The 24,385-nt window shown below is 36.9% G+C and overlaps 2 protein-coding genes across 7 annotated transcripts in view; one reads left to right on the top strand and one right to left on the bottom strand.

Moving 5' to 3' along the window:
* LOC115981440 (protein prenyltransferase alpha subunit repeat-containing protein 1-like) overlaps positions 1-24,385 on the bottom strand; it is a 39,794-nt gene that overhangs the window by 5,488 nt on the left and 9,921 nt on the right. The window contains exons 1-2 of one of the 6 annotated variants that reach the window (XR_004089358.1): positions 1,027-1,186; positions 653-937 (exon numbers count right to left, since the gene is read on the bottom strand). Coding sequence is in view for 5 of the 6 variants with exons in the window: in XM_031103580.1 (XP_030959440.1) it covers positions 653-937; positions 1,027-1,076 (335 nt within the window). In the remaining variant the exon portion in view is untranslated. Of the gene's footprint in view, positions 1-652; positions 946-1,026; positions 1,221-15,157; positions 15,728-24,385 lie in introns of those variants that run through there. The other 5 variants (XM_031103580.1, XM_031103587.1, XM_031103581.1 and 2 more) reach the window with 5 other exon arrangements.
* On the top strand, positions 17,456-22,490 carry LOC115981438 (putative disease resistance protein RGA3). Its single transcript, XM_031103573.1, has 3 exons — positions 17,456-20,673; positions 20,888-21,089; positions 21,369-22,490. Exons 1-2 carry the CDS (start codon positions 17,733-17,735, stop codon positions 20,905-20,907), a joined length of 2,961 nt encoding a protein of 986 aa, XP_030959433.1. The 5' UTR covers positions 17,456-17,732; the 3' UTR covers positions 20,908-21,089; positions 21,369-22,490.

The raw sequence follows: 24,385 nt of genomic DNA, 5'->3' as shown, positions 1-24,385 counted from the left end.
AGAGGGGCATAATTTTCATTTGGTCAATTGACATGCATATTATATGTGAACCTATTCAAAATGGGGATTTGGGGATTTGGAAACTTACTTGGGAAATGGTTATGGCGTTGTGTGTAGGAAAGGGGCATGTTGTGGGGGGTAGTGATTGATAACAAATATGGTGCTGCTTGGAGTGAGTTTTGCTTTGATGCAGTGAGGGGTGTGTCAATTTGATTAGGGAAATGGTACCTGAATACATTTTTGGTGTGGTGATGGGATTTTCAAATGGACAAATCTGTTCAAATTGAATCGTCACTAGATCAGTGCATGATTTGGAGGTGAAATCTTTGAAACTCTTTCTAAATGAATTATATGCAATACACACTAATCAAGACAGTGAAGACATAAAATGATTGGCTGCCTTCCCCGAAGCATGGATTCTAAGTTAAAACCTACTACAATCTCACAAGCTTTGCCTAGGCCCTATAGTGGATCACCTCATGCTACATTGCACAGTTGCTAAATTACTGATTTTTCCAAAAGTTTAAGCTGTCGAGGTAAGTGGGGCTCATTTTTAACTTCTTTAAACGCAAGGTAAAGCAGAGACGCTAACACCATGATAAATTACCGATTCTACCAAAAACTCAAATAAGTAAATTGAATAATAAGAGACCTTGAGTTCCAGGCAGTGCCGAAATCGGAGCTGAGCAACAAGAGAGCCTTACTATGCTTCATCACTTCACTCTCCAATCCATCATCGCCGAGTCTCTTGTACTCTTCCATTGCCGCAATAAACGCACGCTTGGCCGCATTGTACAATGGCAGAACAGCCTGGGTCGAGACGCCCAGCTTGTGATCTCTGCACCAAAAGGTTGTACCATCCGAAATCGCAGCATCGCCTGTTGAGTCTTCAGTCAGCGTCGCGAATTGGGTCGGGTGTACAAATCCAACTTCATCACTGTAAGACTCCAAAAATGATATTCAAAGTAAAATTTTCAATATTTTGCTATAAAGGGAAAAAAAAAATGAGAGGTATATGATGTTTACATAAGAGGGTCCAATTCGAGGATGTGTTGGAATTGGAGCAAGAGATCCATGGAATATGTGATTTTGAAATTCAATCAGGTGAGAGAGTTTTCTGTTTCTGTTTCTGTTTGGTTGCGGAGAGAGTACGTCAGGAAAAAGTGAGGGGGAATGCCCAATTCAATATATCGTCTGGAGTGGCCACCATAAAATATGAGTTTTCTTTCTTTCTTTTTTTAATAAATTTTTTTTTTAAAGTTTTACTTGAAATTAAAATTTTTTTACTGAAAGTACTGTAAATAAAATTAAGAGTTAATTTAAATAGTATAATGAAACTCATAAATAGTACTAAAAAATACAATGAAATTTATAAATAGTAGCAAAAATAAAATAAATAGTAAAGAAGCTTTCCAATATAAACTTGTTCCAAACGCAACCTAAACTTTCCAAAAAATTCAAGAAAATCCTTCCCACTCACACCTATTATATTTTCTTCATGAAGTTTTGTATTTGTTGCTTTTCTTTTCCCAACTTCGAACATAAAATTGTTGTTGATGAGGCCTTTGCAAACACCCTTGTAGAAACACCAAATCCAAAGATCAAACCAAGGAAAAATGAAATTGTTCTTGATTTCAATGGCCATTACTTAAATGTGTTTTGTTAAGAATTTGGAAGATATAGGGTATTTAGGAATGCTGCTTTTGTCTTTAGTGATCTTAACAACCTATAATCAAACTGTGATCCTATTCCACCAAACTATGAGTTATTTGACCACTATGTGGTGTTTAGACAAGAGTAATTACATAAGTTTCATGGTAGAAGACTGCAAGGACTCAATTGTATTTTCATAATGTTGTAGCTAAATTCAAGGACAACTGGGCCTCTAGAGAAAGAGAGAGAGATACAGAGAGAGAGTGAAACAATTGTTATTATTCTTGATTGATTATATAATAGTACTGCCAATCTCCTTTATACAATCTGCAACTATGTGCCATAACCAACTCTTTCAGTGCATAACCAACTCTTGTACAGCTGGCTAACCTACCAACTTCCTTTGTCAACTAACTCTAGGACAATCAATATAAGTATACAATGTAAACTAATACAACAGCACTATTATAAGCCACTGCAGCCCTCAATTCAATGAACTAATATACAATCCTAACAATTCCCCCTCCCTTAAAGCACGTTGCCCACAAGGTGCGAAAATTTCTGCTGAAGATCAAATAAATTTTCCCAAGTGGCATCATCCTTACTCTCACCTTGGCACTGCACTAACACTTGAGTAATCATTCTATTCCTTAGTTGGTGTGATATGTCAACCAGAATTTACACAAGTTCAGGGGAGATGATCAAGTCAGCATTTACAGTTGGTAGTGTAGGCCTAGGCAGCACACGTTGGCCCAATTTAGCTTTGAGATTGGACACATGAAAAATAGGATGAATGAGTGAGCTCTGTGGCAAATCCAGCTTGTAAGATACCTATCCTATCTTTTGTAGAACCTGGAATGGTCCATAGAATTGAGGAGCTAACTTCCCTCATTTCTAATGTTGCACAAAGCTTGCTTGTAAGGTTGCAACCTGAGATAAACCCAATCCCCCATAACAAATGATTTGTCCAATCTCTTCTTATCAGCATACAATTTTATCCTCTCTTGAGCAGCACTGAGGTTGTGTTTGGGCAAGGACAAGAGATGCTGTCTATCCTTCAACAACAAGTCCATAACCCCTACTTAAGTGATATTAGGCACATCATCCATAACTCTGGGTGGAGGATAACCATAGAGATCCTCAAATGGAGTAAGTTTAATGGAAGTATGGAAGTTTGTGTTAAACCAGAACTCAACCAATGGAAGCCACTCAACCCAAGAATGTGGCTTATCTGCTGCAAAAGCTCTTAAGTAATGTTCCAAGCTTTTATTAACAACCTCAGTTTGGTCATCGGATTAAGGATGATAGGAAGAAGACAAAGCCAAGACAACCCCTTGCAATCTCATCAATTCTAACCAAAACTTAGATGTAAAGATAGGATCATTATCACTGACAATGGATGAAGGTATGCCATGCAATTTGAAAACAAATTGCATATAAAGGTTAACTGCCTTGGCAGCAGTGTAAGGGTGAGAGATAGGGATGAAATGAGCATACTTAGTTAACCTATCCACCACCATAAACACCACAGTCTTCATTTGGGACTTAGGCAAACCCTCAACAAAATCCATACTCATAACTAGCTAAGGCCTTTCTAGAATGGAAAAGGGTTGCAACAAACCAGTAGGATAACAAGTCTTATTCTTAAGTTTCTAACAAACATCTCACTCCCTAATGTATTGCTTCAAGTCCTTTCCCATACCAGACCAATAGAAACCCTTCTTGAGCCTATGAAAAGTCTTCAAATAACTTGAGTGACCCCCCAAAGGACCATCATAGACTTGCTGCAACACCTTGGCCTTCAAGTCACCATTAAATTGGCCCAAGAATAGCCTGCCCTTATAAAATAGTAAATCATTACAGAAAGTAAATCATTTTGGAGCAACCTGTCCAAACTGAATAGTTTGAACAATATTTTAGACAGTAGAATCAACTGCATAAATAACTTGAGATCAAAAAGCCAAGTTGGTGTAAGGAAAGAAATCGTACACAAGGTGCCAACAGCAGTAGCAAAAGGTTCCATGGAAGCTCCAGCCAGATCTTCTTCCCTTCTAGAAAGAGCATCAGCTACCAAATACTCCTCACCGTGTTTGTACTCCACTATAAAAGCATAACCAAGGAGTTTAGGGGGTGTTTGGTTTGTAGTTTTAAACAACCATTTTCAGTTTTTAAACAGCATTTCACCAAGGAGTTTTTAAACACATATACCAAACGGGCCCTTAGTGATCCATTTCTACTGTGTTGGAGTGCCCACCCTCTGTTCAAGTAAGTATTTCAAACTTTGATGATCAATTTTTATCACAAATGGCCAACTAAGCAGATAAGGCGTCCACTTCTTCACAACAACCACCAAGGCCAGCAATTCCTTTTCATAAGTTGAGAGAGCAATGTTCTTACTCTTCAATGCTTGACTGTGGAAGGCAATAGGTCTCTGATCTTACATCAAAACAGCCCCTAACCCTAAGCTTGAAGCATCACACTCCACAATGAAAGCTCTGGTAAAATATAGTAAGGCCAACACAGGTGGATTAGACATGGCATCCTTAAGTAACTGAAATGCTTGAGAAGCTTCTAGGGTCCAAGAAAAAGAATCCTTCTTCAGCAAAGCAGTTAATGGTGCTGCCATTTGGCCATACAACCCCCCCCCCCACACATAAACTTCCTATAATACCCTGTGAGGCCCATGAACCCTTTCAAATCCTTAACGTCCTTAGGAACAGGCCACTGCTGCATGGCAGCAGTTTTCCTAGGATCAGTCTTCACTCCTTAAATTGAAATGAGGTGCCCTAAGTACTTCACCTCCTTACAAGCAAACACACACTTAGACTTCTTGGCATATAGTTGGTGCTTAGCTGAAGCCTCCAATACCAATCTAAGGTGACTTACATGATTATCTAAGGTCTTACTATACACAAGTATATCATCAAAGAAAACAAGAACAAATTTCCTCAAAAATGGCCTGAAAACAATATTCATCAAAGATTGGAAGGTACAAGGAGTATGGTTAAGCCAAAGGGCATCACCAAAAACTCATAATGACCTTCATGAGTTCGAAATGCAATTTTAGGGATATCTTGCTCCTTCATCCTAATCTGGTGATAACCAAACCTCAAATTCAATTTAGAAAACACACAAGCCCCAAATAATTCATCCAGTAAATCATCAATGACAGGAATAGGGTATTTATCCTTAATGGTTTATTGATTTAAAGCTCTATAATCTATACACATTCTCCATGAGCTATTAGCCTTCCTCACCAAAAGAACAGGGGAAGCAAAAGAACTACAACTGTCTCTAATGAAAACAATAGATAATAACTCCTTCATAATCTTCTCAATTTCATTTTTTTGATAGTAGGGGTACTGGTAAGGTCTCTAACAGATTGCTTGAGCTTCTTCCTTCAAGGTAATTTGATGCTCATGTCCTCTCAAGGGAGGCAGATCCATAGGAGTAGCAAAAATAGAATCAAATTCTGATAACAGATCAAAAACTTACTTAGGCAACTGAGTTAAGAACTGCCGATTTCCCTTCTTATAAGGGTGTTTAGATAAATCCAATTATTTCATCCCTAATGTATTCTAGCACAACAATTTGAAAGAAGATTCATTGTTGAAAGCTTAAATAGCTTTCCATCAACAAAAATCTAGACACACCCACTGATATGTGCAACTAGTTTCAGGCTTCATTGGTAAGATTAAACCATTAGAGCAGTAGTCATATCTCTCTTAGGCATTTAATCAAACAGCTACTCAAAAGCAACAACTAGTGAACTACACATGGAGATAATAATAATAAAAAGTGAGGAAAAATAGATTGGAACTCATAAATAATACCTCGTCCTGGTCGTAGCTTTTTGATAAAATTAAAATAAATAAATAAATAAAATAATACCTAGGCATGTCATGTGTGAATAAATATGCTACCGAAGCTAGAAAATAAACTTTTTGCTACAGGACTCATGTGAGCCTCGAAAATAATAGAAAATTTTAAGCAAAATGCCAATTTTAATTGGAACCCAAATGCACACTTAATATCAAGTAATTCCTAGAAGCTCTAATTCAGGCTTAAACCAAGTGTACCCAATATTTACTAAGGGAGATTAAAGTTGAGATAATGTATGCAAAACAATGTTCAAGCGAGGAAGAAGAAGAACTGAACAGGAGTGTGAAAAAGTTCAAGGATAGTGGTGGAGAGAAGGCTTTCACCCAGCCCCGTAAGATAGTTAGCTACAAAGACAGTCTGGTTGGGGAAATATCGGGAGCATATGTTAATGCTTTCCAGTTTGTAAAGGTGAGGGAAGATGAAGAAGACTCAGATACTAAGCGTGAGGATCTAACAGAGGGTATGGCTGATGTCAAACTATCCAAGGAGACTAAGTTTAGGATAAGGGCACCATGATCCAAGGCCTTGATAGTGAAAATGTATGATAGAATAGTGGGTTTCAACTACCTCACTTTCAAGATCAATACTTTATGGAAGCCATCGACAAAAATGGATTGTGTGGACTTAGGAAGGGACTTTTTCCTCATCAAGTTAAGTAATGATGATGACTATGATAAGGTGTTGAAGGGAGGCCCATGGTTTGTGGGAGAGCATTTCTTAGCTATCAAGCCATGGGAACCATACTTTAAAGCATCGGAGGCAACCCTCTCATCAGTAGCAATGTGGGTCAGACTCCCTAAACTCTCTATTGAATTTTATGATTTAACAGTTTTGAAGGAGATTGGAAGAGCAATAGGTCCAGTGTTAAGAATCAACTCATTCACAACATCTAGAATAAGAGGGAGCTATGCCAAGTTATGCATCCAAATTTACTTGGAAAAACCACTTATTAACATTGTGAGAATGGGTCGGTTAAAGCAGAGGGTAATGTATGAAGGCATTGGTTAAACCAAAGGAAATGGAAAGAAGGGATGAAAGTGAAGCTAGCCCCACACCAAGGAATAGTAAGGAAACCAAGAAACTAGATCCCAATTTTTGTGCATGGATGCTGGTAACAAGAGAAAAGAATGTAGTCCGAAATGGATGAGCACGTGTGATGACTTGCATAATTGAGTGTAATTTATCACTTTTCAACTTTAAACTTTAGTATAATTTTATTTATTTTGTTGATTTTAGACTTGATTTTTGTTATCTAAATTTTATTCCAGATTTGAAGAAAATAAAGATTTACTCAAATAAAAGAGATGTGAAGCAGCTAAAGAGAATATTTTTGGCTTTGGAAGTTGGCAAGAAAAAGAGAATGAGGTGCTTAAGAAAAAAAGAAGGGATGAAAAGAAGAAAAGAAGGAGGCGCTGAACCAAAAATAAAAAGAAGAAGGCTGAAAAACGTTTTGGGCTGAAAAAGTTATTGGGCTGAAAAAGTGTTTTGGGCTGAAAAAATAGGGCAACACGTCAAAAAGAAAAGAAAAGAAAAAACGTAGTGCTACAAGAAGACAACAAAAACGAGGCGCTAAATGAAGCAAAAAGGAGGTGCTTAACAAGAAAATGAGTGCTAAACAGAAAGGAAAAAAAAAAAAGGCACTGAACAGAAACAAGAAAGAGGGCTGAAACAGAAGAAAAGAAAGAAAGAGAGGCTGAACAGAGAACAAAAGAAAAGAGAACTAAATTTTCTTTATTCTAGGAAAACTAGACATGGCAAAATGGGTCAGACCCGTTTGACCCAACCCGTTTGCTGAAGCAGAAAAGACACTGACCCGACCCGAAAAAGATTCTTTTGCGTTCATTTTTTCCTTCAAATCTTCTCAGAAAAATTATAGTGAATTCAAGTGTTTTTATGTTGAATTTAATTTTTAGCATGAACTAAATTTTCTTTATTCTATTGACCCGAAAAGACTCAAACGTCTAGAAAACGATGTAATCTAGTTCCGAACTATGCTTGTTTTTCTATATTAATTTGAACAATTTCTCTTCATGTTTGTCTGATTTATTCTAAGCTTATTGCTTCTAATTAACTGGCCATTAATTAGATGATTTTAATCTTGTGATTTGCTGTCGAAAGAGGGGATTATAGGATAGATCTTGAATATTTCAGCATAGGTAAATATAGAGATCGAAAGACTTGTATTAACCTATGTAGTATTAAAATCGTTGGTCTTAATGCTTTCTTGCTTTATTAAATTTCATACTATTGTGTAAAATAATGAACAAGAATGTTTCCAATTGACTATCGAAAGAGGCTTTTGGATGAGTTTGGAGATTGCTAACAAACAGAGAGAATTAAATTCAATTAGCTAGATGAGTAAAGCATAGTGAGGGATTAGGTGAAATCGATTTCCTAGAAGTTTCTTTCTCATGTAGTTGATTTTCAAGTAACATCTTTCTTTTCCTCTGCGTATCTTTTATTTAAATTGATTTTATTTTGAATTCCAATTATCAAAAAAAAAAACCTTAGTGACTTCTTTAGATAAAATTGAGATTAGCATAATTTTGGTATTTGTCAAAAGTAAGTTACCAATCCCTGAGAACGATACAATTCTCATCAATTTACTATAAAACTACGATACTGTGCACTTGCAGTTTTGCACCATTCAACGTGACACTAACAATCCTAACCAGCAAGGGGACAAGTTAGTAAAGAGCAAGTTGGTCCAAACAAGTAAAGAGATGGGACCTAGTGCTGTTGACAAAAACGTGAATAACTCCATAACTATTTCCCATGTAGAGCTAGAAGTCGAAAAACCCAAGGTACCTGGCAAGAAAGTTAAGATATGCACACAAAAGGAATAAGATGAAAATCCTAAAGGTCAGATGGATATTTGTGCCGCAACATTGAGCAGTGAGAAGAATGGGATTAAAGTCAGGTCTACTATCCATTCTAAGTCTCAGAAGGATAAAAAGCTTGCAAAATCTAAAAAGACAAAAGCTTTCAAAAGAGCTAGTTCCAACACAGGAAGTAAAGCAACTCTGATACAAAGAGCTTCTAATTATCTCTTTAGCTCAGAAAATGGATCCTCATTACCTGGTACCCCAAGCTCTTCTTCAGACAGGGTGGGCAATAAGGCACAAGAATCAAGTAATCCCCATACCAAACGAGAAAATAGCACAAAACAGAGCATCTCCAACAGACACCCTGGGGTGGTTCGAGAAGGAATTAAGGGCAACATGGAAGAATTTATTCCCAATCACCCTAGCCAACCTCAGAACGGGGGATCTTGCATTTGAGCATCCAGCTTAGGTCTCAACACCCAATCAGTGGTAGAAGTCTCTTATCGATATCCTCCTGATAACAGAGAAAGATGCAGAGGCCTTGAACAAGCAAAGAAGGCCATTGGTAGTGCCTCAATTGGTCAAATCAGGATGGTTGGTGCAGAAGAGGAAAGTTATAGACATATTAGAGGGATAGTGTTGTCCAAATCCTAACCTTAGTTCGGAGGTGCGATCTCCTGTTGTGCTGCAAGGACAACATTATAGGTATACTGAAGTACATGGTGGTGTGGAAGCCGAACTAGGTAGCTTTCAAGGACCTACTGAGGCGGTTGGGATGAAGCATGATGGAGACAGCATTGATGATGCCTAATCAAGTGGAGATTCCAAATGGAGGTTTTGTCAAAATGAATGTCCTTTTGTGGAACTGTAGGGGTGCTTTAAACACTAATTTCAAGAGGAGAGTGCTTGAAATGATGGTAAATCACTTTCCTGCTATCATGGTGATCACTGAGACAAGAGTTGGGGGGGAGACAGAGCAAAGAAGATCATTGAAGATCTTTCTTTTGATGGGTTTTTTGTCACTGATACAATAGGGTATGCAGGGGGCTTATTGCTGCTCTGGAATAAGGATGAAGTGGACATATTAGTGCTCTTCTCCGCCAAATAAGAAATTCATGCAACTGTGAATGTGTGTTCTAATAACCTTTCCTGGCTTTTATCTACCATATCTAGGCTAGTCCCTGTATAGTAGAAAGAAAAATTCTTTGGTCTAACCTGTCACAAGTAGCTCAATTACATAGCCTTCCATAGTTACTTTTGGGGGGTTTTAATGAAGTTCTCAGTGGCGAGGACAAGTTTAGGGGTAGAAGCATCAATCCTAATAGAGCCTTGGATTTTAAAGATTGTCTGGATTCTGGTAACCTTCTGGATTTGGGTTTCTTTGGGCCAAAGTACACTTAGTCCAACCGGAGATAATTGTTGGACTTAATTTTGGAGAGAATTGACAAGTGTTTTGCTAACCCATCTTGGAGGCTTCTTTTCCCAAAGGCATTAGTGACGCACCTCCCCAGGGTCTTTTCTGCTCACTATCCTATTTTACTGGAGCTAGCCAACCCCCCCTGCTATGATGAGGAACAAACCATTTAGATTCTAATCAATATGGCTGCTCCACCCTAAATTTCCTAGTGTAGTCAAAGAATCATGGGAAAAGGAACACTCTCTCAATAATGCAATTTCTGTTTTCACAAGGAAAGCCAAGCATGGGAATGTGAATATCTTTGGAAATCTTTTTGCCAGGAAAAGAAGAGTGCTTACTAGACTGAATAGAGCACAAAAAACATTAGCAAATATGGGGAGTAAATCTAAGCTAAGCTTCTGGTCCGATAACTGGTTTAAGGGCAAGTCGGTCAAAGAGCTTATTCAGGGTCCGATCCATCAATTAGATCAGAACATTACAATTGAGGAGATGAGATAGGGAGGTGAATGGAATTGGAATGCTATTTCATTTGAGCTGCCATCGTGTATATAAGGAAAAATCATTGCCATGCCCATTCAGCTATATGGAAATAAAGAGGACTCTATGAGCTGGAAAGCATCAAAAGATGGGGAATTCATTATTGCAACAACATATACTCTAGCAAGACCCAAGGAAGAGCACAATGATGGGTTTAAGGGAAGTTGGGTCTAGAAGATTGACACACTGCCAAAGATATGTCACTTTCTCTGGTTATGCCACCATAACAGTGTGCCAGTTAGGGAAGTGATTATGTCTAGAGGCATAGAATGCGAGGCTGTGTTGCGTCCTTCTGGAGAAAGATAGGAGTCCCTGTTGATTTGATTTCCTTATTCAATCTAGATATCCATAGTTGGCTTGAAGCCAACTACATGTGTAATCCTCTAATTAAGTCGAATGGGTATCCATGGCAAATAGTGTCCACCTTCGCAATCTAGTCCCTATGGAAATACAGGAACAAAGTGGTCTTTAAAAACACTACTCTAAGCCCTAACATTCATGAGTTGTGTTTAAAGCAAGCCATTGAGTATGTGTACTGTGTCGGAAAATCCTTTAGAACCAAATAGATGGTAAATTCTCAAGTCAAATGGAATAAACCATCTGACGGATGGTGCAAGCTTAACACAGATGAAGCATCATTTGAAAACCCAGGGAGAGTAGGGGGCAGAGGATTAATTCGGGAGCATAAAGGTACCTGGATCAGAGGGTACATTCGCTGTATAGGATTCACTACAAGTATTATAGCAAAATTTTGGGCTTTGCGAGATGGGCTTCGGCTTGCTTTGCAAATGGGATTAGCTTGCCTGGAAGTTGAACTTGATGCTAAAGTGGTGGTTGATCTTGTTCTCTCTAATTCAATCACTAACAGGGATTACTCCTCCCTCTTGAATGATTGCAGGTACCTTCTTAGCAAATTCCAACAAATCAGGGTGAATCACACCTTTTGGGAAGCGAATAGGTGTGCTAATGGACTAGCCAAGAGGGGATGCTCGCAGCAAGAGGATTTTGTTATTTTGTTTAACCCCCCGGCCCCTGATATTGTATCTCTTGTTAATGAGGATGCTAATGGTTTGTACTATTTAAGGTGTTTTGCCACTACTATGCCTTTCATGGCTATCTAATTTTAATGTAGGCTCCTTTTAACCAAAAAAAAACAAAACAAATGTACCCAAGTGGTTCCACTTAACCCTAAACCTTTCATACCTTGTTGAAATGACTTGCATGTGGTAAGCATCCGGCAAGCATTTATCCTAAACTATGATATAATTTTCCATGAAATTCATAGTTACGTGACTTAGAAGTTCTAGCTAAATCCAAGCTCAAAACTCCAATATTTCTATTATTGCTAATTTACTATGCACATATCCCTACACAATCTTTTTACTTTATTATTATTTTTGACATTCATATTTCATTAACAACTATATTTTCAATAGTCATATTTCTCCAACTGTCTATCTTTATTTTTAATATATATTATGAGCTCTAATATTTTTATTTTATTTATTTATAAAATTATTAATTAAATTACTTATAAAGTTAGTAGGATTTCAATCCTAGTGAATCCAAAAGTCAATAACTATCTATCTTTTTTTTTTATTGTTTCTCCAAAAAAAAAAAAAAAACTTTTTTATTCTCTGTTTGGTCCAACTGTAGACTCTAATTATTAAGTAGAGTTCTTGGTCTCAATGACAAATAACCACAACACCTACCAATGAGAATGCTTGATCACTTGATCAAACAAAAAAAAATGCAAATATTCGAGTGTTTTTGCGTGGAGTGGCTTGCGTGATACACAATTCTATTTTACTTTCCCTCCTTTCATCAAAAAAAAAAAATTTCCCTCCTAAATAAAGTCTCTTTTAATAAGGTTCCCCTTTATAAGAGCCTTTTTGTTGTGTGTCTTCAATCATTAAACTATATAAATTGCATCACAATGATTTACTAGGAAAAAGTTAAAAGACTCCTTCACCAAAGTCTTTCCCCTTTTTCATCGTTTTTAGTGTGTATTTGGCTTCAAATTAAAAAACCAGTTTATTTTATTATTCAGTTTATTTTTGTTATTATTCATGGGTCCCACTGCACTTTTTGGTACTATTCATAAGTCTCAATGTACTATTTCAACTAACTAAGTTATAATTAAAATATATATCTTGAAGTATGTGGACTAAGGATCGTACACTTGCTTAGTAAGGATACACTATGGTCCTAATTAGGGTACATCTTCCTTATGTGGCATATGTTGACTACATTTAAAACTCCATAAATTAACTCCTTTATAAGCATGATTAATATCTGAATATGGGAGAAGAGGATAATTTCCATAAAATGGATAGTGTGTGATCTTTTAATATGAATAAAGTTTAACTACAACCATCTATACGAAGATGTCATGTATTCACTTTACTAAATCACACTTAAGTGATTGTATAAAAGGATATTAGACTCTCTTCTATCATCTTAAAGGGAGATTTATAGATTATTATCAACTTTTTGAAGAGTGAATGTGTCTTTTGCTGCTTATGGTCATTTAATTGAAGAGGCGAAAGTCATTATTGTAGGTTCTTCTACTGATTGTAGTTTTTCACAAATTAAAAGATAGAGGAATTTTGCTGTTCATCATATTGCTAGATAGCTAGACACGTTAAAATGATTAAGTTAAGTTACGAGTTTTGAAATCTGAACATTTCCCATTTATGGCATGATAGTTGATATAATGATTGATCTATCAACTAAAAGCTTTTTTGATTTTTAGTTTGAATGGTTTCACATGATCAATGGGCCTAAATCCTTGGAATAAACGTGATATATTACTTCAAAATTCATCATAAGGTTGATTAGCTTAGAGCATCCACAGCAGATGTGGCAAAAATTATGCCATTTTGCCACATTAAATACCTACTTTATTGTTTTACCACATCATTTTACAACATCCCATTTATCAGATGTTTTATCATTCAATTCTATACATTAAAATAATATTTCCTACACATTAAAATAATATTTCCAACTTATCAATCACAATCAATAGCCACCACACTGCTACCAACAACCAACAGCCAAGACCACATAACCACCACATCCTCCACAACCCAAAACACAATTCAAAACAAACCCATAGCCCATCAACACCAAATCGGAAGCCCCAGGCCCCACAACCCATAGAACCATAATTAAATCGTACCTGGGTCCTTTCTCCATGATAAAGCTCTCTGTGGTGAGTTTGAGAGGGATGGGTTGGTTGGAGTTTGAATTTTGAGAGAGGACGAGAGATATGGGGTCGAGGGCATGAAAGAAAGTTTGGAGTGTGGGATTTTTTGGATGGGTTTGTCGCAAAGAGCTGTTAATCTCTACCATTGTTGAAAAAGTTTAAGGTTTTGGATGTGTTTCTTGCTCTATTAATCTTTGATTGATCAATACCCAATCACAACCACGACCCCACGCCGCTACTGCACCACCACGACCCAAAACCCACTCCCACAAATCAAAACCCCACACCCATACCACCGGACCCCATTACAAATCACCCCAACAATCAACGACACCAACCCAGGCACGATCGCCGCCTTGGCCCAATCGGTCCACCCGATCGTGTTAAAAGTCAAATTCGCACCAATGACAAGCTGGTGAGTGATTCGATTCCCAAGCCCGATCTTGATGAACCCGCGGGCGAAGAAGAAAGCGAGCGCGATGAGCCACAGGATCAGATCTTTGAAGGCAGAGAACGCGGCGGCGAACGTCAGCGTCTTGGTGAGCACGAAGGTGCCGAGGTCGAGCAGGGCGACAACACTGAGAGAAACAGGGAGTGGGAGACAGAGAGACAGAGTGGGGTTTGAGAGGAGAGGATTGGGGTTTGAGGGTGAGACTGACGGAGAGATGAGAGAGAAAGTGGAATAAAAATAATAATAAAAACTTATGCCATAGGTGTCCGTACAGTGGCAAATTTGTGAGGGTACTGTTCACATGTGGCAAAAATAATAAGATTTGGAACATCTGATAAATGGGGTTTTTTGTGTTTGATGTGCCAAATATTTGGCATTTGGCACATTTGACACGGCTGCTACGGATGCTCTTAAAACCCGGTCTTGAACAGTTGATTTATTTAGAATAAATAGGATAGTTAACGTTAACAACCGATTTTGGTTTTAAATATGATAGATTTGAAACTAACTGGGTAATCAATTCCAATTCTATAATTTTATTGACTGGTTTGAATTTATAAATTTGACATGTGTGATTAATGCATCCCATGATTATAAATTATAATCTAATATGTGTAGACTGTAGGTTGCTTTCATTTCCTAAGTCTTGATTTTGAATATAAATATGGTGATTCTAGTAATAAATGCACTAATGGTGAACTCCATCTTCACCTACACATGTCACCACGCGCGGTGGTCGTCGATCCACGCACCGTCACAGTTTCTCCGTCGACTGGTGGTTCACGAAACCAACTCTACGGTTCTCTTCGTCGGCCCTCTGATTTGTAAAACCCAAGAAGCCGGCCTCCATCTTCGATCTCACGCTCCTCCACGCGCGGCCTGAAATTTGGCCGCCGATCCACGCGCCGTCGAAGGTTGCCGTCGACTATTGCTCTGACTCCAACGAGCCCATGCCTTCCTCTTGCACTTTTGTCGTGAATTAGGTGGTGTTCGAGTTCCATTGAGTGGAATTTATGGTGTTTTTTTTGTTGGGGGGGGGGGGGGGGGGAGGGGGCGCATTTTTTCATTGGAGGAGGTGGATTGGGGTTTCATAATGATTATTGGAGATTTGGAGTTGAGAGGGACCAACTTTGAAGGCGTGTTATCTTGCTAAAAATAAATATACTGAAAGTGTTCATCGCTACATGAATCAACAAGAGTGGAGAAGAAAAAGAAGGTAAAAATATAAAAAGAAATAAAGGTAAAAGAATTAAAGAAAAAAAGATGAGAAACATCAGATAGGGTCAAAGATAACGTTTACTCCTCACAAATTCGTCAGGCGTTTCCATCTAGTCTATTAAAGAATCCCAAATGAATGACCTTTTTGGGCACACCTTGCTCAGCATAGTCTACAAATTGCCTATGGCAAGCTTCTCTTAGAATTTAGACCAAAACTCTGGAATTTGCTGATCCACATAACGAAAATCTAAGCATCCAGACAAAATGGAAAATTAAAAATACAAAAGATAATTTACCTTTGTCAGCCATAATATGTAAGTGGCAGAATATGTGGCTGGTGCTTGGAAATCCTCAAAGTCATTATCTGGAACAGTCAAGCAAGAGTTGGGGAGATGCAACTCATTATCAATAAAGGAATTGAAGCTGTTACTTGTGCTGATCTTTAGCTGAGAATGGCAAGATACATCATGGAGATTGGTTGCAAATTGCTTCATCCAACACAGAGAAAGGAAGTGGCGATGAAGCCAAAGTGCCTGTTTGAAATGAATTCATAAGAGAAGAACTCTTAAATAATAGGATCATTAATGGAATACTTAAAAAAAAAAAAGTCAAGCACCAGCAAGGAACCACTTTTTTTTTTTTCTTCTTTTTCTTTTAATATGTGATCAGACCACAAAATTTCTTGTTACAAAGATAGGCTCTATTTCTTTGATTGAAGAAATGACATCATGAACACAAGTACTACAATAAGAAAGGCTCATAATGCAATAAAGCATATGTTGGTGGACTACAGTTCTTAAATACTTCTTTTTCTACGGGTGGGGGGTTGTTATTTATCTGGAATGCCTAGTATAATGTAAAACAAACACCATGAGTATTTAGTTGATTCTTGGAGAACAGCATCAAAACATTACAACAATGAGATATCTCCTTTAGTAGGGGGAAGAAGATTATCAATGTGTAGTTAGTACAGATTATCAATGTTATCATGCTGCAATCTGCAAACATTAAGGTGACAAGAAGATTACAGATCCTTTTTTCAGAACTACGCACTACTACCAAGTTGTACCCCACCAATTTCAGGGTTGAGAACAATCAAAGGTTCTCCAATATAAAGAGTCTGCTGATTAATAATAAAAAAATTCAATTAAATATCTTGTATATGGCTTAAAAATCTGATCAGTGTCAAAAAGAAAAATCCCTTTCAAGACTCAAATCTCCATGCAGCATGCTACCCATTTGAGTTCTTTGATGATCCTAAAAAGTATATAGATTTTTTTTTTTTTAATATAAAATTGTAAATTACAGGCCATAAAGTTTGGATTCATATTTATTTTGCCCCTAAAGTTTTAAAAAATTTAATTTGGTTTCCTAATTTTGCCAATTTTTGGATTGGGAAATGGGAACCCTTCGATCCACGCCTTCATTAAGTAACATATAAGCATGTTATGTATGCTAGATGACCCAATCAAATCATCCCACGCCAACAAGTAATGTAAAGTCAATTAAAAAAAATTAAAAAGCTTAAAAAAACTAAAAAAATAAAAAGGAATATAATTTTATTCTCTTGTCATCCAAACAAAACCAAACATCTCAATTGCTTACACTTAATTAAACAAGAGATTTAGAATCACTACAACCTCCTTCAAGCTCAAAATCCCATCACCAAATTATTCACAACCCACTTTTGGATCTTAGTTTTAGTCCATACCCAACCCAAACTAAATGTTTGTGACAAGATTATCCAAAAATCAGTGAAAATTCTAGTGCTATATTTAGCTTCTAAGAAAGTGTAGTGGATTCGAAAATATTTGGGAATGAGAACCAAATTGGTGTTGCACTAATCCCATTAAGAAAATAATTTTGATTTCATATGGTTTCTATTTTCTGGGTAGGGGGACATGAAAACTGGAAAGTAATTTCTACGCCACATCAAGTAATTTATTATTATTATTTTTAGAGAAAAATACAAAAACACATCAAGGGAATTTTGGTCTACTAAAAACCCAAAATATAAAATTCATTCAAACAATATCTTAATGCCTATTATGTAAAATGGGCTTACTGACCATTTTTCCACCTTCGATATTAATTCGTTAAAATCTCCCACGAGAACTATGCTTGATTAATTTAGCTTCTTTTTTTATTTTTTTGAAGGGAACTGAGCTGTCTAAGCCAATTTTGAAAAGGATGTGAAGCATAATCTAAACGGTGGGTAAAATAAAATCAGTGAACAAATGTGAACTACAGGTTCCTTTTCAAATGTGAACAAATCTGTACGGTACCGATTGGATTTATTTGACTACATGTGAAGGTAGACTCTCTTTACACACCGGCAACTGTGAAGGTGGGCCCTCTGAGACACCCTAAGTTGATTGACATTATCTGTTGGCTGCGTTTCTTCTCCACAATCAACAATTTGCTCTTTCATCAGTAGTCTCTTTGTGTTTGTGTTTGTGTTATCAATCAAAAAGAGTTCCTATTCTTGATTTTCAAAAAACCCAAAAAAAAAAAAAACAAAAATCCCATTTCCAAAGTATGGCTTGGGCTCTTGTTTCTACCATCGTGGACCAGCTTGGTTCACTCATTGCTTCAGAGTTCACTGGCCAGCTTTGTTCGCTTTTTGCTTCAGAGGTTGCGTCGATTGTAAATGTCAAGGAAGAAGTCAAAAAGCTTGAACGCAAATTCCACGAGATCCAGGCAAAGCTCAACGATGCAGAGGAAAGGCAAGTGAAGGAGAAAGCTGTGAAGCTTTGGTTAGAAAAGCTCAACGACGTATCCTACGAGATGGACGACGTGTTGGATGAGTGGAACACTGCTAAGATCAAAGCAGATATTGAGAAAGAAGAAGAAGCTGAAACTAGTACTGCTAAGAGGAGGAAGGTATTGTCCCTAACCAACTTGAATTCCTCAGTTTCTACTGTTTCTCAGCATCGTGATATTGCTCTTAAGATAAAGAAAATTACTGAAAAGTTAGATGAGATTCACAGAGAGGGAGATATGTACCAGTTTGTACTGACTAGTGGCAATGAAGAAGTTGTGAGACCACCAACTGATTCCCACGTTGATGTTTCGAACATTCTAGGTCGTGATAAGGTTAAGGGTGATCTAGTGAACATGCTATTGGGCAGGGGTAATGAAGAAGAAAGAAGCCCACATGTCATCTCTTTAGTGGGCATGGGCGGTGTTGGAAAAACCACTCTTGCTCAACTAGCCTATAATGATAGTGAGTTGAATTCGGCCCATTTTGAGAAAAAAGGGTGGGTTTGTGTTTCTGATCCTTTCGATAAGTTTATGGTTGCCAAAGCAATCATTCAAGCTTTTGGAGGTGATGTCTCCAACATTACTCAATGGTCAAGTCTAATGGATAAAATGTGTGAAACGATTCAGGGAAGGAAGCTTTTTCTTGTCTTTGATGATGTGTGGACTGAAGACTCTATGTTGTGGGAGCCATTCAGGCTTGCACTCCAAAATGTTGCCCAAGGCAGTAGAATTCTAGTCACTACACGTAAAAGTGAAGTTGCAGATGTTATGGGAAGTGCAAAAAGGATCAATTTGGAGGAATTGTCTAATAATGACTGCTGGTCGATTTTTAGTACAATAGCATTTTTTGGCAGGGATTTTGAGCAACATAAGGATTTAGAAGAGATTGGTAGGAAAATATCAGACAAGTGCAAAGGCTTGCCCCTTGCTGCAAGGACTCTAGGGAGTCTCATGCGCTGCAAGAGTCACAAGGAACAGTGGGAGATGGTTTTTTGTAGTAGATTGTGGGAATTACAAGACGTTGAAAGAGGTCTTTTTGCACCATTGTTACTGAGTTATTATGATTTGCCCTCACCACTGAGACGGTGTTTCTCATATTGTGCTGTCTTTCCAAAAGATTATGTCTTTTCTGAAGAAGATTTGGTATCTATGTGGATGGCACAAGGTTATATTAAGTCAAATGCAAACATGGAGAGAATTGTGGCAAGAGAATACTTAGAAATTTTACTCATTCGCTCTCTGTTCCAAGATTTTAGGGATTATGGATATAAAGAAAATATTATGAGGTTCAAGATGCATGATATAGTGCATGATTTGGCACAATTCATGGCAAAAAATGAATGCATCACAATCAATGGTTACGAAGAGTCCAGGCCAAATCTTCAAAATGCTCGACATTTGTATTTAGAAATTCCACAAAATGCTCAAATTCCTGAGTCCATCTACAGCACAAAAAATCTACGCACCCTCATTTTCGTTGGTCTTAGAGCTCATAACTTGTCCAAGTTGTTCCAACATTTTAAACGGTTACGGACATTAACTTTGAGTTATCAACGTGGGACAAAGGCAATGAAACTTCCAGATGCTATAGGAAATTTGTTACATTTAAGATATCTCAAAATATGTTATTACTCCGGAGGAGACATATTGCCTGAAACCATCTGTAATCTTTGCAATCTACAAATTTTGAATATTGCAATTACTTTTGAAAATGCGCTCAGGAAATTACCTCAGGGGATGAGTAAACTGATTAACTTAAAACATCTTATTTTGAATGAAGATGATATTTGGAGCCTTAGGTTTAAGTTTCCAAGAGAGATTGGGAGATTGAGCTCTCTTAGAAAATTAAGTTATTTCTGTGTGGGTGGCAGGGATGATAGCCAAAGATGTGAACTCGGAGAATTAAAATATTTGAACCACCTTCAAGGAACTCTTAAAATATATGGGCTGGGGAACGTGGTAGATGTGTGTGAGGCCGAGAATGCAGAGCTCAAAAAAAAGATAGGCCTCTGTGATTTGTATTTGCGCTTTTCTGAAGAGAACGTAGAGAATCATGGAGGAAGAATGGAGACTGATGTATCAGTTCTGAATGCCTTAGAGCCACCTCCAGGCTTGGAGAACTTAGAAATTGATCGGTACCAGGGCACCACAATGTTCCCTAATTGGATGATGTCCCTAGCCAAATTGAAAAGCCTTACTCTGTCTTCTGGCTTAAATTTAGAGCGTTTACCTCCTTTGGGAAAGCTTCAGTTCCTTGAATATTTACTTATAGGTAAGATTCAGATCCTTGAATATCATCTTATAGGTGCTACTGATTTTCCATTCAAAAAGGTGGGTGTTGAATTTTTGGGAATAGAATCTGAAAACAAGAAAGACGGCATAATCAAAATATTCCCAAATTTGAAAACTCTCCACTTTTATTTTTTGCACAAGTGGGAAGAATGGATTGGGATTGAAGGACAAGAAGAGGACGATTGTATTATTATAATGCCCTGTCTTCAAAAGTTGGAAATTTACGACTGCCCAAAGTTAAAGTCCTTGCCAGGCTTCCTTTTTAAAACTTCATTGCAGGAGTTTGAGGTGCATAGCAGTCCAATTCTCAGCAAACGTTACCAAATAGGGACAGGAGAGGACTACGCCAAGATTTCCCATATCCCAAACATCATGATTGATTTTATTGAAGTGCAAAGAGACAGTCAAGAGGTTATTCTATCAGGTAACTTTTTCTACTTCTTCTCGGGCTCCTTTAATTTTGCCCAAAAAATAATGATAAATCAATTATTATTCTTATTTTCTGCCAAAATTTCCCGTTGGGAAATAATTACTAACAACGTAGGTTGATGAATTTATCAAATTCTCAATAATTTGATTAGGTTATTTCATTTACGGTTTAATGTTCATGTGGATCTTGCCCATTTTCTTCATTTCAGATGATGAAGGAAGAGTCTGATGAAGAGTTTGACCAAGAAGAGGAGTTTGAGGACGAAGAAGAGGGCCAATGATCTTTGCGTTTCTAGGTTCACAAATTCTAGCTACAAGTAGAGATTTATCAATGTTGATTTGTGTGTGTGTTTGTGTCGCCAAAGTTCATTTTCGGCTTGATTAAGTGTTGCAAAAGCCTGATCCAGTCAGGTAATTTCTTCCAAATTATAATAACTTATTAATTAATTATTCTGCTTATCTCTCAAAAACAAGTTAATCACGACTTTGTTAGAGAAATCCATATTAGCACAGAAATGTGTGAATGCTTGTAAGTTAATCACATTTCGCCTAATGCTGCCAATTTCATAGGAGTGGTTCTCACAGTTCCTCTTGTAATGAGGGAGATGAATAGAGAGGCGAACTCTCTATCCAACTGTTTTTCAAAATTTGATTCACTTCACATTTTGCCTAATGCTGCCAATTTCATAGGAGTGAAATTCTGCCGCTTCCAACTTCGATTTCAACACTTGTAGCACTTCACCTCACCAATGTGAGAGTCATCGCCAACTCTAGCACTGGGCCGGTGATAATTTCTTCAACTATTTTGCATGTGTGACTACAAGCAAGGTGTGGAGAAACAGTGAAGAATGCTAATAACGTGGGAGGCTGAGTTCTAATAAGGAAAGATCTTCTTTCCTTGACTTTTCTTCTCCATGATTTCAACAATTGCAACTTTGTAGAATAGTTTCAATTGCTTTTAGGTGGAAGCTTTTAATGCTCTGTTTTCTTGTCTCCTTTGTAAGTTCTATATATAGCTTCTACAATTATGCATGTAAGGCATCTAATAAGAAAGAAGTGATATAGCTATTTAATTAGAAGTGTAGGGAGATAGCAAATAAGTGTGAGGAAATAAGTAGTGATTGAAATAGTGAAGAATGGTGTGTGTAGCAAAGTGTGCGTAATGTATTAAGCATCAATAAAAATTCTATTTTATTGATTACTCCTTTGTGTATTTTATTCGAGTGTGGTGAAATTTATCACAAAGTATTTGACAAAATACTTTTCTTTTAAGTGTCAAATTTATTTTGACAAAGCTTCCACAGTGGCAAATCTCTACAACCAGCCCAATACAAATAACAATCCACATAATTACATGAAAACGATGAAATTTAAGATCAATAGTTACAAATAATTTGTCATGGAATTGTCCACCCACAAAAAGTCCTAACATTTATAATGGCACATTTCTGAGTAATCCATATTATATGGTGGAAGGTGATAGGTGACATCTATATTTCAACAATTTTCAACTTATGAAAATTCTACCCTTAAGTTTTAGGGTTTGGAATTTAGTTTGCTTATTTTCATGGTTAACCCTATGTTTGGTTGGAGGGAGGTTGCTGGAAATTCCAGCCTCCTTCTGGCCACCTCCCCTCTACTACCCGTCTACTCTCCCTCCATCCAAACATAGAATTAGGGTACTGATTTCAAAGATTGGATACAAAACAATGTAGATTTCTTGTCCTTGTGATTTAGGACTTAGGAGTTTCCTACCACGGAAGAAGGGTAAGAGTGGGGTGTTAGCACTAGGAGTGGAGGGGATTGACATGGGCTGAGAAACCCCCCCCCCCCCCCAAACCCTTTTTTTTTTCTTGTTGGAAGTTGCCCAATTTGGAATGACATGAAATTTTTCTTTCTCTTCTTCTGATGCTGTTGCATTTGCTGTTTAACCCATAGTCTAACTTTTCCAACATCAAGGGCATAGGAATGCTTTGGTCTCACTCATTTGTAACATATTGCAAAATTCTCTGTTCTCATTTGGCCTCACTCAATCTAACCATCGTGCAAAAGGCTTAATGTACAAAATGTTCTGTTATAACTTCAAAGATGTTGCTAACAAGCTTAACCTGTAATCTAGTTTTTTTTATTTTTTTTATTTTATTTTATTTTATAAATATAAATAACCTGTAATCTAGTCTTCTTTAGTAGTCCATCTGGGTTAGTGGCATATGAAAAGCAAACTAGTTAATTTTTAAATAACACCTTTACTCGGCCTTCCATCCATAATTTTGTATTCTTGAAACCTGTTTTCAATCAACAAGTGATAATTAATTCTAAGAAGAAAGAGGGAAGCCCTCATAGCTTGAACCTATAATTCCTGCTGATCATCTAGTCTTAATGTTATAGGGTTACGTAGTTGCTATTTATTAAGTTCATAAGTCGATAAATTTTGCCTTTTCATTGTCTAAGAGGTATAAGTGTTTCATGGCATGTGGGAATGCATAGAATGACCGCCATTAGATATGAAGATGTTAAATGTTTTGGGTTCATTAGATCAGAGTCTTCTTGGTAGAGAAATAGAATCAATTTCTTATTGGTTTTTTGTGAATTCTTTTCTTTTTGTATTCCATCATGTCTCACTCAAGGAGTTTACTCGAAAGTTTAGTTTTTTTCCTTGAGGATATATGTAATTATAGAACACCAAACAAATTAATGTACTCTATTTTATTTGCTTTTATGTCTGAATTAGTAATCAAATTTCCATTTAAAATGCACCACATTAGTTTATCCATAATTGCCTTTACTTTTCTGCAAATTTGTAAAACTAAAATTCAAGATATGCTTGCAATTTAAATTTTTAGTATTAGACACAGACTAATGTAGTTAGGAATAAGGCCAAACCATAGCAAGAGTACAAGTCTGATTTATTTGGGCCTATGGCTAATAATTTACGTGAAGATTTTGCATAGACAGAAAATATGCTTAGTTACATCTAATGCAATGCATAAACAGAAAATGCTTAGCATTTGTCGAACTAGCCTTTAGCTTACCTTTATATATTTTCGACCTATTGAAAAGAAAGTTCCTTATAACTAGGCTGTAATCTTAATTTGATTCTTTTCTTAAGAGATTAATTATGAATTGGAGCATTGTAGAAGAAATTGGAGTATTGTAGAAAAAAAAAAACAGAATGAAATTTAGTGAAAATGGAAATTGGCTTTCATTTTTTGCTATTTCAAAATCTGTAGAAGAAAATGGGTAATGCGAAACAAACTGTAGCCAACAAGCACTGAGCTATTTTTTATGGAGGTAGTGATCCTAGAAGTTGCACTAGAGTGTATGTTTCATACTTCAACATAATCTTACCTGCAAATCATGACAAAATTGTCTTATGCTATCTGTTTTATTCTCTTATTCCTTCAACTTGTTTATTATTGTAGGTTGAACTCTAAACTATGGTCCATATGGGTAACTGCATTTTGCTTAAGAGGGAAATGGTCATGCAAATAACTGATAATTTATTTAGCACCATAATAAGGAAAACAGGAAGTCTTAGTGGCACCTTTGAAAATGTCTACAGCATTCACCTTTTCATGGTGGTTTTCATAATGGTAGTGTAGCTTGCATATTGTATCGCATAATGATACATGACAGTGAGGTAAGTACTTGATCAAGTTCTGGTTTTTTGTGGTGACATTATATTTAATCTCAGAGATTTAAACTTC

The sequence above is a fragment of the Quercus lobata genome, chromosome 3 (genome assembly GCF_001633185.2).
Source record: "Quercus lobata isolate SW786 chromosome 3, ValleyOak3.0 Primary Assembly, whole genome shotgun sequence".
NCBI classification, from domain to species: Eukaryota; Viridiplantae; Streptophyta; class Magnoliopsida; order Fagales; family Fagaceae; genus Quercus; species Quercus lobata.
This window is presented reverse-complemented; position numbering and strand designations above follow the sequence as displayed.

Bases quoted from the DNA above. Each gene is read 5' to 3' on its own strand.
- LOC115981438 (XM_031103573.1), top strand. From the start codon at position 17,733: ATGGCTTGGGCTCTTGTTTCTACCATCGTGGACCAGCTTGGTTCACTC. The intron at 20,674-20,887 runs GTAACTTTTTCT...TCTTCATTTCAG, and splicing joins TCAAGAGGTTATTCTATCAG to ATGATGAAGGAAGAGTCTGA.